Consider the following 15,524-nt stretch of genomic DNA (forward strand, 5'->3'; position numbering starts at 1 on the left):
ATTAAAGCAGAGTTTCCTCCTGTGCTGTGTGGGCACGAGGAGTGGAAAACCACTAACTGTCCTGAGCAGTGCAGACAGCCTCCATCCCCCAGCAGAGAGCTGCACCCAGGGAAGCAGGGTGTGAAAAGAGGAACCTTGTTAAAGGTCAGGCATGATGGCACAGCTCTTAATTCACAGCTTTTCTTCTCACATCTCCTCACAGGGAATGGGTTGTGCAATTGCGGCAACTGCGAGTGTTGGGATGGCTGGACGGGGAACGCTTGTGAGATCTGGTTGGGAGCAGAGTACTGAGGAGCAGAGGACACTGGTGTTCAGAGACAAGAGGCCTGGCTGCCCGGAGCGACCAGGAGCACCGTCGACCGTCATGACCAGGCTGGTAAAACACCGCAGCCAGGAGAACCACGGGAGGAGGGAGAAGACAAAGCTAAACATGGATTTAATTTCTGCGTATCAATAACAGCATTCATTCCTTTTATTGTACTGGTTACAAATGATCGTTATAAAACTGGGTATTGTAGATGTAAAAGAAACATATTACCATGTAAACATTTGTTTCCAAAGAGCTTTATGTATTTTTTTGGTAATAAAATGTAGGAATGCTTATATATTCTAGATGGCTACTCATATTAAGATGCAATACAAGACAAATTCAAATGATGGAAAGAGATTTATTAAAGTGCCTTTTTCAGAGTACGTGGGATACTGCACCAATATGTAGATCTAGTGTAGAAGACAGACGAGGCATCACCACTTTCTCCCACTGTACAAAGATGAAGCCAAAATATCCCAGATACTGCCGCCGCCATCTTGCACATAAGCGATCTCCATGGTATCTAGTTCCCGTCCATATACCTGCCAACTTATTGTAAGCAGTGCCATGAATGAGCACACTGATTGGCACACAGAGCTGTCAATCATGATGTCAAACCCACTTTTTATAGCATCAAATGACTAATTTGGAAAGAAAAGCAAACACTTGAAAAGCAAACACTTGAGCAAACATCAATGAATAAGAACGACATAAAACAACAGAAATCACCTTTGGGGAAAAATTTTATTTGGCCTGTAGGGGAGAACGGGGTTGGCTGTCACTTGGATTGGTCGCCACATTCATTAGATCTCACTCCCTAGAGGGTGCTGTTAAAAAAACATGTTGGTACGGAAATGTTCAAAATGTGGGTCAGATGTCACCTACAGGATCATTTCAGGAGAAAGACACTTGACATTGAGAGGACTTTATCATGTCAAAATGTTAACATCCAGCTCTTCTCTGTTTCTGTTCTTGGCTTTTACACAATGGGTTCAGAATAAAACAGTTATTACCATTAAAAAGTATGACGGGAAAGGTAAAGTTTATCTAGCTTTTTTCTTGGCTAGGCTACAACATGTGGTTGGTAGCTAATTCGCTAGCAAACAATCACAGTTGGGGAACTTGTCACACTCTTCGGGGTTGGTTGTCACACATATTGTTCTGTATATTGTTTTAAAAGGATTAAAAATGCACTTGGAGAAATAATTTTATGTTCTCTTGATGCAGTAGATGAGTAAAGCCCACTTCAGACTGGTGATTCGCAGCAAGAGAAAACACTTTCAGAACGTGGCAGTGAAAAGTTGCAGAGGTGGGATCTGGCCGTCTGAGCCTGACTCAAGCTGCTCCGTCCTCTCCTCTGTTTCCGTCCTCACGTGTGTCTGTGTTGGACGGTGGGTTGCTGTCGTTACTTGCTGTATGTGCTGTGCTGTAGCCAGTATCTCACTATCGCTATCCTCATTCATATTTTAAGAAAAAAAGCTGGAAATCAGAACAGAAGTACAGAGAGTTGTTGCATAGAGATGATACACCATCTCATATTGTTGCAAGGGTGTGAACTGGTAGGTTTTTTAGAATGTTGCAGAATGGCGCATTGCAACTAGTTGCCCGTTGTTGCGAATATTGGTCTAAACTGGGCTTGAGGTTGTTTTATTCCAATAAAAACTTACCTGTTTAATATATCATAGGGACAACCAACCACACAATGGGGATGTCCGTCACAAGCACACAAGACGTATATGACAGTCCATGTCTTTTGAAAAGAATAAGCTTCAGCAGAGTAAGGTCACTCCATTCCTACCTGACACTTAACGCTTCTATTACACACTGAAAGGGAATCTTTTAAGGATACAGTTTTTGAGGGATTCAAATGAAAGTAAAAAGTGTGACAACCAACCTTGTTCTTACCTTCTCTGATCTTTTAGTTTGGCCCATGTCCCGTCTGCTTATCCCATCATGACCTATACTGCAGCCAGTCACCAGGAGATGATCGAAATGCTTTGACTTCACTTTCGGGGAGCTGTCATGTCGTTCATCTTTATTATACAGTCCGTGGTTGTTCCCAAATTGGACCAAAAGTTAAGTTGAAAGCTCGAGGCAGAGGTTACTGTTTGAGGTTTTTATTTCTTTTTAATAATAAAACATTAAATGTGCCGCATGACACAACATTTTGCATGGAAAACAATGCGAAGACCTTAATCATACATGGTTACAAATTTGTTATAACATGACATAACTCCAATGGGCATACTTGCAATGGTATATATATATTTTTTGAAAATAAATCATTTTAATAGTGCCTAGTCTTCTCCATCGGGTAAAATCAAACCAAACAATCTGCCATGAAAGCCACACTGTACTGAAGGTACGTGATGGACATTCCTCACTCGAACACACACTAGTGACAAGGTTAAACTCTATGTGGAGGAAACAAAGAGAGGGCATACATAGTTCAGTTGTGGCATGCTGGATGTCCATGTCACTTCAAAAAGGTGGCATCAGGGGATGAGAGCTGCATTGACACAAGAGCTCAGTCACCACTTGAAAAGAGGACCGATAAGAAGTCACAAAGAAAATTTAATGTAAATTCTACTTTGGCCTTTTTCATGCTTAAACTAGCCAACCCCTCTGTTTTCTTTGTCCCGTCCAAAAAAAATGACAGGTGCAATAATATACTGCACACTATATTGCATTAAGTATGTTACTGACATTACAGTACACCTTTTATATAAATATTTTATTCAATATGTTGTATATGTGTATACAACAAACACAAACTGTATAGTGTAGACAAACTCGTTGCATATATGTATGTAAAATTAGCGGTACATACCAACAGTTCTTGATAGACATAGCCTACTACATGCAGTTCATCGATGCCATCCTCTCCCCATGCAACAGATGGGACAACGTACAAAATAAGAGGTTGAAAACAGAAGCGACAAAGAAACTAAGTCTGCTAGAATATCCTTGAAACACATCTGAAGAGAGGGAGGGGGCAAAGCAAAAAGTGATTGGTATCAGGAGACGACATCACGCACGACCCGTATACGAGAGAAAAATAAGGGGACGAACCCAAAAGAACGGTGGCTACAGAGATCCAAACAGAGATGTACATTTACACACCGGTCATTTACAAAAATAAAGTCAGCCTTGGAGGAGCCAGTTATCTGGACTGCAGGGCTGGAGCAGCAGCCAGCCCAGCATGTAGAGTTTGTAAGAGTGGAGGATGATTGGCTGTAATGAGGACAGAACGTCAGCCCCAAATACAACTACAGCGGTTTCCAGCTCCTGTATATGTGTGTGTGTATAGTACGCCATTTTTGTTATTAACAGCTTTGTACAGACAAATATTGAATTCTAACCAATGTGCTTTGATGTGCTGTAAGAAGAAATGATCATGTGTAATCCCAATAAAGTCAAAATCATACTCAAATCAATTCTTAATATAATTGCAGCTTTAGCAGCACACAGCAGCAACAATCTACTTAATATTCTAAATCTTATCTAACAAAACTATCAGGAAAGGAAATCGTTAAAACAATACAAATGTTAAAAATTGATTGATCGGATGGAGCTGTGACAAACTGCTAACAGTCGGGATGAGGATGCAGAACAGAAAGTGCAGAGGGTTACCTTCAGGTTAGCCGTGAGTGTGCTGTAGCCTACAACATGCCCAATCAACTCCCAACTTCAGTGCTCTTCAGTTTACACAGAGTGAAGAACGATACCCATACCTTGTTTCCTTATAGAAAATACATGCATGTGATTAATTCAAGGTATACGTACTTCTCCAAAATGACATCAGTCGAAGGCCCCTTTGGGAAGGGGGTTCTGAGCGGAGTTGATTCTTTCGGACAAATGCTATCACAGTGAAAGCTTCGATGGATTGGATCAGAGAGAATCGGATTTGTTTGTCTTTTTGTAAAGAATCAGTTCGTCTCGGGATGAAAAAAAGACTTTGGTCATTTCAGAATGAATACATCTGAGAGTGTGGTTTTTCGATGGATAATGCTACGTGTCCTCTACATGGATGTATTGGGTGGGTGAGGCACCTTTGGCCCAGTGGGGACTGGGAACCTGTTTTTGCATGCCGGGAATCAAGGTCCAAACAGGCACGTGATAGGCCAAGATGATCAGTACTGGACTCTGCATGCTGAGCTAGGAGACAAATCCTCTCATAATAATAATAATAATCATAATAATATCTAGTCATTTAAAAAGTTATGATTTTTAATAGTCATTTTCCCTAAGTTTTATACAGTGAAAATGTTACAATATAAGCCATCTCTTGTATAACTGCTGCAAGAAGAGAGAACACAATATTAACCTTGCCCATGCTTTAGTTTGCTGAACCAAATAGGGATGCAGCCAGTATAAATGTCGCCTACTGGTTTTCAGCCATGTTGTTTTCTGGCTTTAAGTAGACGCTGCCATAAGATGGCTGCCAGTGCTGCAGTTATAGACCATCTGGGTCAAAGCCTCGAGCCTTGCCTCGTAGTCCAAAGAAGTCAGTGAGTGAGGGACAGAGGCCTACAAGGCCTAGAGATATTCCTAGAGCCCACGCTCTGAAATAAGATTAAAGAAAAATAGACTTCAGGTTTTTCTATTTACCAGAGAAGGCGGACTGAACCGCTGGTGGGACTTAGATAGTGATATGTATACACCATTCCTTACAGCGCTCTCCCACCCACACACACATCTGTTTATAAATGTGTGTGTGTGTTTGTATGTGTGTAGGGAGCTCCTCGCATTGATTGCAGTGGCGGTAATTAGCACTTCATCAACTATGATTGCAGGAGCTATCTGCCAGCCTCCAGTGTGTTTTTATCAGCTGTAAAAAGCAACATCTCTGATTTTTTTTTCTTATCCCACAAACTTTGTGTGTCTGTAAGTGTGTGTGCATGTTGTAGGCGAGACGAAAATTTGGATTTTTTTTTTGTATATATGTTTGTTTTTATGCCACATCTGTGTGAATGTGTTTCTTAGAAAATCACACAACTCCCTTGCAAAATGTTTTTATCTTTTCTAGGTTACTTGACAAAGAGAAAAGTGTGTGACTAGAGATAGAAAGAGAGGGAGAGGGGAACATACTCGTAAAAAATAGAGGACGACAGTCCAAATATTTACTCTATCTATACAGTCTCTATCCCAGAACATAGCTGGTGAACTGTGGTATAGAAAATAGATCTGAAGGTACACAGACTCTGCTGCAACAGGGCATCATAGAGAGGAGGGGAAGGGTTTCTTGAATGAACTGTCAGCAAGCAAAGTACCACGAGCGTGGCTGTGAAACACGCGTTATTCACATGAATTCTCACAGTTTCAGAGGAATCTAAAGGCATTCCATGATCAGAGGTCCTCTTCCCTCCTGTGCTGGAGAAACTCAGCCGCCTCAGAATCCGTGCGCCCATGTTGAGACAGCTGGAGAAAAGGGAGGGCGAGGTGGAGAAAGAGGAAGGAGGAGTGAGAGAAGAGAGGAAGGGAGCTTTCGCCTGGATCTGATCCACAGAAGAAAGAGGGTCTGGAGTCTAGTCGGGAAAAAAAGCCCTGCCTCCGTCACGTTTCGCCCCTCCCTTCCACACACACACACACACACACACACACTGGTCAGGTGTGGCTATGTGGTGGGCTTGTCGGGCTTGCTTACAGGTTTACCTCCGTTCATCACTGCCGGCTCACTTGTGCTTTTACTGGGAGGTACTGCTGCCTTGGGCACTGTCTCTCCAACATCATGCAACGATGGCTCTCTGTACATGGCAACTGCAGGAGCAGACGACAAGGAGAGAAAGCAGAGACAAGAGAAAAGCTGTTAGCAAGAACCTTTTTACTGCACTTTTAAGTTTACCTGTAAAAACATTTAAAGGTCCAGTGTGTAGGATTTAGGGAGTATACTGGCAGAAATGGAAAATAATATAATAAATGTATTTTCTTTCGGTAATAATCACCTGAAAATGAGACTCATTGTGTTTTCATCACCTTAGAATGAGCTGTTTATATCTACATAGGGAGTGGGTCCTTATCAAGGAGGTTAATTAGAGGAGAAATCACTAGGGGTGAAGGGAAAAAAATCGATATAGCATAGTATCGCAATATTTTTGTGTGGCAAAATCGTATCGTCACAGCGCAAAGTATTGATTTTTTAATTATATACATTTTTAATATTACAAATACAAACTAAACTTTAGGTAGCCTACTTAAATAATATAATCAGTTGCCTTTTATGTCCACTACATACAGATTTTAACAAAGTCAAAAAATATTTTATCAAAACTTGTTTAAAATTGCAGAAATACTATATCGCGACTAAAGTATTATGATAATATCGTATCATGGAGCTCTGGTAATTCCCAGCCTGAGAAATGACGGTGTCAGATTACGTCATACCAATGAGGTATAACACATGCACAGTGAAATCTTGCCTGCACCTGTGGAAAGGCTCAATAGCTGGCGCACTACCATACAACATGGGGCATGGTTGATTCGTTTGACTGAGGCGTCTGCAGTGTGTCTAATGTTGGAATATTTTTGTACACAAAATAAAAATACAGTTGAGGATTATAATTCCGTATTTACTGAAAAAGTCCACAATAAAAGACCATAAACGAATGCTTTCTATATGCAAACGTCCAATTGAATATCGGCCACCATCCAACTGAGTGTACCTAAAAGTTCTGTCAGGCCAAGCGCACCTAAAGAGCATCTCAGTGGACACAGTCTCTTTGTTTCTAGCACCGTCTGCTGTTACCCTTCACCTCAGATCTAGTTACACTGTTCATGTGTCATATCTCAGTGTCCCAGGGTTATTTAAATAGTCTTTGTCATTGTCTACATGCCATGTTGCACTGCCATGTTTCTACAGTAGCCCAGAACAGACAAACCAAACACTAGCTCCAGGCAAAGCCATTTGCATTTTTGCATCAGCCACCGTAGTTCGAACCGCTTCAAACAGCATTTAATTTTTTTTATTTTTGTTTAAAGCTAAACTGCTTTATCCAGTGTTTTTACCAGTTTAAATCACCGGGTCTGTTTTCTTTTGAGAGGAAAAGACATAATTTGGCTGCTGGTTAAAACCGCCTGAACATCTAAAATCTTGAGTCATCAAAGAAAAAAATGAGCAGGCTAGCAGCCTGTCTCCGAAATGCCAAACAGCATCAGATAAACACTCATTTGTAATGTGAAACTGCTTTATTCTGTGTTTTTACTGGTTTAAATCAGTGGCTACAGACAGAGCAAACAGTGTCTGTAGGTAGGGCCACTTGCATTTTAGCACTGGCCACTGTAGATAGCAGCTCTTACGCAAAATCACCAGGTCTGTTTGTTTTTGAGAGGAAGAAACCTCTGTAGATAATTTGGCTCCCGGTAAAAACCTTCTGAACAATGAACACAAGAGGAAATTTATCAGGGAGGAGTTTCAGCTGGTTGCAGTCTGCAGTTCTGACCACTAGATGCCACTAAATCCCCTAAATCTTACACACTGTTCCTTTGAGAAGCATCTATCCCCCAGCAATTCTTGCTGCTTTGTCCTTTCTTAAAAAAATGTTGTTATACACACAAAAATTCTCCCAAACATTCAAAGAAGACGTCTTGGAGTTTACAAACGGTAAAAAAAAGCTGCTAACATTGTTTGCCGATGGGCTTCTTGCTCCCATCCTGACCTGCTTCAGTCTCCATCAGGGCTGATTCTGAATCTAAGCACATGCTTTTCAACAAAACAGCGGAAAGTGTCTCATTATCCTCCACTTTACAACCACTAGACTACAGCTGTCTTGACAGGACACTTCAACTTGATTCCATGTTTAAATGATGGGATGCAATCAGGCTGGTGGTTGACGAGAGTGACGGTGGCATCTGCTGGACTATCATCATTTCATACTGCACAGCCACATACAGAGCTGTCCTGTCTCCTACACTGTATGCTTACAGCAGCAAAACACTGAATTAGTGCATACATAGAAAAATATGTCAAACACAGATATTTCACACAGTCATACCATTACTACAGGATCATGCCTCATGGTATGGGGCATCTGTCTTGTAATATAACAAGGGTAGTTGTGCTCATTGTTTTCAGCTCTGACTGTTTTTCACCCAGATCTAATTATGTCTCCACCTAAACATTATGTTTCCCGCTGCAAGAAAAGACACCATTGTTTACAGTAACAAGGTCTGTGGCAATGTTGACAGCTGCAAAACTCCTCCAGGCGCTAAAAAGTGCAGAGAAAATGGGGAGGAAATGTTGCCCCTTGAGTCCCCCTAAGTAAAAACAAAAGTAAAAACTGTTAAAGTATGTTTTTATGCTGCTTATATTACACTATATGTTTTGTATTATGTCTTAGTTATCTGGCTTTCACCTATTTTTTTCAAAGGTCAACCAAAACACTGAATTATTAAAATAAATCCCTTACGGCAAGTGGAAGCTGCCCAAGCCTGAAATATGAGAAATCCATTGCTGTTGCCACCTCAGGGTGATGGTTGTGTTCAGGAAGTTGTCCACCAAGCACAGCTCAGACCTGACCATTTAAAAGTATACAGCTGACGATATTCAGTACTTTTTCTTCATGTCAACAAATCTCATGAAAAGACTAAAAGCTCATCTCTGAATTTGTTGCAACTCATCCTTACGTTCTTGGCTCCTAATAAGGATGTAAATCTTTAAAAGGAGGACATGAAGGTGTACTTTGATTTTTAAAAAGGCTCAGTAATTTTCTTAAACAGCTGGGCACTGTCACAGGGTGTCTACAGATATAGCCAAGTTAAATTTAAGACTTTTTAAGACCTTCTTAATACCACCTTATATGAAATTTAAGACCAATCCTGCAATGAAAAACCATATATATACGTATGTGTGTGTGTGTGTGTGTGTGTGTGTGTGTGTGTGAGACACACATGTGTAATTACGCTTTCCAAATAAACATTAAAATTAACAGTAAAAGGAAAAATTACACCCATCAGGTGAGTTTAAGTTTAATGTGTTTAATGTAAAACGAAAGCAAAATCTTATCGCTGTCATAGATGCTATTAATAATTTAAATTCTTCAGTCCGTCCTGTGATTGGAAACAGTCTGTGTGTTAATCCCAAATGGATCCCTTACAGACGCGTTGACTCAAACCCTAAACCCTTACAGACCTAGGACCAATTCCATTTCTTCCCCTTAGCCCTTGTTAAGAGCTAACCTGACAGAGAATTGGGACACCACTTCCCCTCACGTGAACACGGGGGAAGAAATGGAATTGGTCCTAGGTCTGTAAGGGCTTAGGGCTTGAGTCAACGAGTGTGTAAGGGATCCGTTTGGGATTGAGGGATTCTGTCAGGCTGGAGACATTTTCATGGTAATGTGACCTAAAATATTTAAGACCCACTGAATCTGAATTTAAGATAATTTAAGACCTTTAAGGCCTTATATTAAGAAATCTTAATATAAGTGATTTAAGACTTTTTAAGGACCTGTAGGCACCCTGCAGCTCTAGTATGAAGCTGGAATGGTGACAATATGTTTTGGCATCGAAAATGAAATTTGGCAGTGAAAAGGAAACATTGGCACTGAGAAATATTCCACACAGGCATTAAAAATAATTTCATTTTATTCTGATTTTCTTGCACTCTTGATGTGTTTTACAATGACAATCTCCTGATTTTTTTCCCCCTTCAGTTCACGCTCTCCTTGCCCCTTCCCCTCTAACCTGTACCCTCCATGTCAAGCCAGTGGCAAAAAAGCTGAAACTGAAAAACTGAAGAGACATGAAGAAAAAAATCAGGTGATGCCGTTGAAAAATACACTGAAAAGCAACAAATACATAAAGAATTTTCAATGGCTGTGTTTTATTTTTCCAGTTAATTTCCATTTTCAATGCCAGATTTTATTTTCAAAGCCAAAACTTACTGTCAGCACTCCAGTTCCATACTCTAGTGCAGTGGTTCCCAACCGGTGCGTCGCCGTCCAAAAGTCGGCCATGGGTCCATTCTGAATGAACCAAAAATGACTCACGAACGTGTCAAGTTTGTAGAAAACACCCTTCATTTTGAAGACATGGCCAAACACAAGTATGACACTGAATATATTAAGCTGTGTGGACCTAACGACTGAGGAGAGATCTGGACCCTGTGGCTGGACCAGTTGGGAACCACTGCACTAGTGAGCACTTACAGCAGTGGAACAGTGTGAGATTGATAAGCTACAGTGCCCATATTCATCAGAATGAAGGCCAGTCTTTCTATGGAAACTGCTGACATGAAGAAAAATACAGAATACCACCACTATCTATCCTGGAAATTTCCATTTTTAAGAAAAAAATCTTATACCTTTTTTAAATTTGAGAAATAAAACCAAAAATGAGCTCTAGACGTTAGCGTTACCACATCAGAAGTACATTCTTATCCTACCCTAATCTTCTGTCCAGTTTTAAAATGTTTTTATCTGATCTGAATCTCCCTGAGTGTCTCTGACAGTACAGAGGTGCAAATCACAAGTTTCATCACAATGCTATTGATTCTTTGAACAATACAATATTTGCTGATATCACAAAGGCTGCAATGATACAACTTCGATTTGATTCCAATGAGGGGACTGCGGTCGATATGAGACCAGTAAAAATTCTCCTGTACCTGTCTGAATGTTTAAGAAGGAGGTGTGCTTGGACAGACATGCTATTAGAATTCCAAAATAAATGTGTATCTCAGAGATGAACATATGTATCTATATGACGTTTTAACTTTACATCTACAACATTGCAATGTCAATCACTGAATCGATACACCGATCCAGATCAACGCATTGCTACGCCCCTATCAGAGTACGTACCTTCTAATGGCTTGGGCAGGAAGTGAGCAGCTGGTTTTGTTTTTTTCACTCGGTTCCCCTTCATGGCTTGGCCCTCTTTATTGAGCCCTAGGAACCATGCTCTCCCCGACTCCTGTTGTCTGTACAACATGGACGAGTAGATCACATAGTAGTTCTCAAACACCGACTCTTTGAACTTGCACTCCGCTGTAAAGAGTTCCTGCAGAGACAGACACAAGCACCAGGTGGATTATAAGAACAGGCTCTTGCAAACCAGAAACCATACATGGAAGATTTCATTTGAATATAACATGTGGAAGACACTCCAGTGGAGTCAGATTAATAATTCATGGTTCATATTATGTCAGCATGAAACAGATGTCAGAGTCTTTATTCATATTTGAACTTTTATAGAGGTCACCAGGACAAATGCCACCTCTGTGCTCTCAGTGTATGGAACAATGTTATGGCAGGTGCAGAAACTGCCTCGCCAGGTGAAATGGACTTCATACTTCCACCTGTCATGAAAAGGATTAGCGCTGCAGAGTCTATCTTGCTATAATCATGTCTCAAGCCGAGTCTAATGACCTGCTCCGATGAAATGCAACGCTCATCCTCTCCTTGGCCTTAACCTTGACATCAGATGTGAGAGCACTCGTTTAGTCAATTAGCTCATGTTCCCAGCAGAAAGTATATATTGTTAGGCACTGACCCCGACACCTCAGCCCTGGAAATATCAGCACTTTCTCCCCCCAGATGTCTGACCAGACACTCCTTGCTCCTCAAACATTTTTTTTAATTGGTAAAACCCAAATGGGATCATTCTCTCCACATACTTTGTCTTCTATTAGCGATTTGTCTATGACTGCCTTCTGAACTTTGTACGAATAATGATAGAACTAATCAAGTGACTCCTCCATCCTTTACACCTCAATCTGGCAATGATGAATGAACATGGAGGCGCCACATCTCTCTCTGCTGTTGCCCATTCATCTCCAACCAGAAGGGTAATAAAAAGCATTTCCACATTGTCCGCCCTGCCGGGCTAAAAATAAAGGCATTCATCGGGGTGTATTAATCAAAGCACACTCATCACAATGGAGAGTTTCACCACATCTGTTGTGAGCAGTTCACACTGAGCTGGCTCACGGAACTACTGACAGTATATGCAAAAATCCTCTGATACTTCCTGTTCTCCTGTGGTTCTCAATGTCAAGGTCCGGAGACTCTAGAAGGATTTTCAAGGAACCCAAAATCAAGAATACTTTGATTTCTAACTGAGCGAAATTGAGATTTTGTAGGGTGTTTTTCTTGTCATCTTCCAAACTACTGTCCTTCTGTGCAACCTACAGTACACTTGAAATTACTTTCTGTGCTAAATTACAATGAACATACAATCTTATCAAACAGGGTCTCTGATGAAGATCTAAAATAAACCTTCAGGAAGTTCTTTCTGTATCGCTTTGATTCAACTGTGCTTGAATGATAAGGGTAAATGAATAGCCAAATTAACCAAAATTAAGAATTCCAATATGTTATTTCCATGGCCTATGAAACTTCAATCAATATTTGCGAACATGAGCGACTCTCTCTCAAAGCCAGAAACCAGAGAAGTCTTAGGGAATAAAGTCTGGAGCTGCTCCATAGACAGTGAATGGGAACCTGATTTTGTGGACCCACAGAATGTTTTTCTATACCCAGATGAGTTTTATTCTGTTGCAGTGTTCTCACTCCTGAAACAGAAAATGTACCCATATACTCATAACATTCCCCTGGTGCTCTCAAGAGTCATCTAGAACATCTTTCATTCATTGTTTATGAAGCAGCTCAAGACTATAGTTTATGACAACACAAATTTAAGTTTTAGCACTTAGTTTTTTTCTTTCTGTTTGTTAGTTTTGGGAGAGAGTTGTTCATGCTTACTAATACTTTTGACTTTCTTAAACCAAAGGAATAATGTGTATGACTTCTGAAAATGGGCGATGTTGCCCTTTAAAAGTGATATCCCTGAACTATAACTATAACTATACAGTCACGCTAGCGGCTCTATGAGGCTGCACAAGCACAGTGCCGCTTTGTACGAATTCTGACGTCAACATGCTGACATTTCGCAGGTTTAATGTCTACCCTGTTTACAGTCTTTACATTTTCTAATTAGCACTAAATGCAAAGTCCGATGGGAAATTTTCTTAGTTTTGCAGGTATTTGGTCATGAATCAAAGTAACATTTTGACCTGATGATGGTACCAGAGGAAAAGTCAGGGGATTCACTCTCTGGGCGCCATGAATGCCTGTATAAAAGTTCATTACATAATAGCTCTCAGTTAGGGCTGCAATCAAAGATGATTTTAACTACTCTGTTAAAAGATAGTGTTGATCCGTGTTTCCCAAAGCCCAAGAGGACGTCCTTAAATGTTTCGCCTTGTCCACGACCCAAAAATATTTACTTTGTTGTCATAGAGGAGTAAAGAAACCATAAAATATTCATATTTAAGAAGGAGAATCAGAGAATTTTGCCTTTTTAAAAAAAGAAATACTCAGACCGATTGATCAGTCATTAAATAAGTTGGCGATTAATTTAATAGTTTGATGATAGTATAAATCAGTCGTTACAGCTCTAAATCAAAGTAAGATTTTGAGCTGATGATGATGTGGAAGGAGAAGTTAAGGGATCACAGAAGTCAGAGGGATTCATCCTCTGGGCACCACGAATGTCTGTGTAAAAATCCTTCAAAAATTCAGAATATTTAGGTCTGAACTTAAGTGTTGGACTGAAAGACTGACATTTGTATCCCTAGTGAAACAAAGCACAGTTCTTAAATTCTCAGTTAGGGCTGCAACCAAAAACAATTTTTAGTTGAACAGCCTGTCGATTATTTTCTTCATTAATATATTAGTTGTTTTGTCTATTAAATGCCAGAAAATTGTGAAAAATGTCAATCAGTGTTTCCCAAAGCCTATGATGAAGTCCTCAAATGTCTTTTTTTGTCCACAACCCAAATATATTCAGTTTACTATGATAGGGGAGTGAAGAAACCAGGAAATATCCACATCTAAGGAGCTGAAATGAAAGAATTTGACTTTTTTTCCTTTAAAAAATTAAACAGATTAATCGTTCATCGAATTAGTTGGTGATTAATTTAATAGGTGATAACTAATCTAATTGCAGCTTTTACTCTATAACCATTTCCATGTTTCCCCAGACTTTTATTTCACAGATAGTTTATAGATATTCTGTACTGCAGCTGCACAGGACATTATTTATGGGCCAAATGCTCAGTTTTAAACACAGGACACACCACGCCACGAGTACGGTGTAATTAGCCCTTTGGTGAATTACTCCTGTCAGAGCTTACCCTCCAGACAGCATTTAGCTGAAAGCAGAGCCGAGCAGGAAGGAGCGCAGAGACACTTGGGATGAACCGTAATGATCCTGAGGAGCACCCGGCTGTATTTTAAGTGTCCTCTCTATCCTTGATTGAGGACTCGCGGGCATTTCTGAGTGCAAGGCACAAATGCATGATGCATAACAACAGCAGCGTCGGCTGAGAATTACACTGAGAAACAGTCACAACTGTCAGTGCAGGCAGTGAGAGGTCAGAGCGGTGATCTGTTATATGAGATATGCGTTGGGAAATCCTACATCCTGACTTTGGTTCGTCTCGCCAGCGATTACATTACACAAGAGAATTAACTTTGGGCTATTCTAGTGGCAAATGTAGGGATTAGGATCAAAACTATTAATGCTGGCTCTGTGGCGGACCACAACAGCTGAGCAGGGCAATCCATTGATAGGCAGACACGCAGCAGACTGAGGCAATAAAAATGGAGCCTTACATGATAAAACCCTGAGCCACGGGCCGTCTGGCATGTTTAATATCATATAAACAAACACTCTCTCTGGACGACGCGCAGGCTCAACCCCATCGTTATTCATTTTATTGTGCACATTAAGATTTATAGTGTGTCAGCGGTGAGCAGCAGTTTATCAAATGGCTGCTTATTATGTCCAAGTTGTCAGGAGGAGAGGTCTGTGTCCTGTCTGGAGAGGTGGCAGGAAAGAATGTGACATGCTGCACACACACATGCAACTTATTACATCCCAAATAAGAGATAGACAAAAAAAAAAACCAAAACACTCCCTTAGGTGATTTCTAGCGCACAACACAGAACAGAAGTCTTAATTGCACTGCTTCATTTGTTAAACCTAATAACCTTTGTTCTCTGAAAGAATGTTTAAACATGCTCTTTTCATGCTGAAGCAAACTCTGTTGCTGAGCCGATTAGAAGCCAAACAGTTTTACCTTCATGGTTCCCTGAGTCGCCTCAATGAGGTAATTAATTACACTTTTTCCTCGTCAGGTGAGCGGCACCGCAGGTTGGTTGGTTGGCTGCTGTAATTAGACACAACATTTCGACGCCGGTCCAGGTTTAGC

At 40.6% G+C, this 15,524-nt stretch overlaps 2 protein-coding genes across 3 annotated transcripts in view; one reads left to right on the plus strand and one right to left on the minus strand.

Moving 5' to 3' along the window:
* itgbl1 (integrin, beta-like 1) overlaps positions 1 to 2,273 on the plus strand; it is an 81,669-nt gene extending 79,396 nt beyond the window's left edge. The window contains exon 11 of the mRNA XM_049593602.1: positions 203 to 2,273. Within this exon, the coding sequence (XP_049449559.1) occupies positions 203 to 291 (89 nt within the window). The 3' untranslated portion in view covers positions 292 to 2,273. The remainder of the gene's footprint in view (positions 1 to 202) is intronic.
* Positions 2,274 to 2,411: 138 nt separating this feature from the next.
* Positions 2,412 to 15,524, minus strand: part of fgf14 (fibroblast growth factor 14) — a 172,591-nt gene continuing 159,478 nt past the window's right edge. For both annotated transcript variants that reach the window (XM_049593629.1, XM_049593630.1), the window contains exons 4-5: positions 11,110 to 11,308; positions 2,412 to 6,070 (exon numbers count right to left, since the gene is read on the minus strand). In XM_049593629.1, the coding sequence (XP_049449586.1) occupies positions 5,928 to 6,070; positions 11,110 to 11,308 (342 nt within the window). In that variant the 3' untranslated portion in view covers positions 2,412 to 5,927. The remainder of the gene's footprint in view (positions 6,071 to 11,109; positions 11,309 to 15,524) is intronic.

The sequence above is a fragment of the Epinephelus fuscoguttatus genome, linkage group LG13 (genome assembly GCF_011397635.1).
Source record: "Epinephelus fuscoguttatus linkage group LG13, E.fuscoguttatus.final_Chr_v1".
NCBI lineage: Eukaryota > Metazoa > Chordata > Actinopteri > Perciformes > Serranidae > Epinephelus > Epinephelus fuscoguttatus.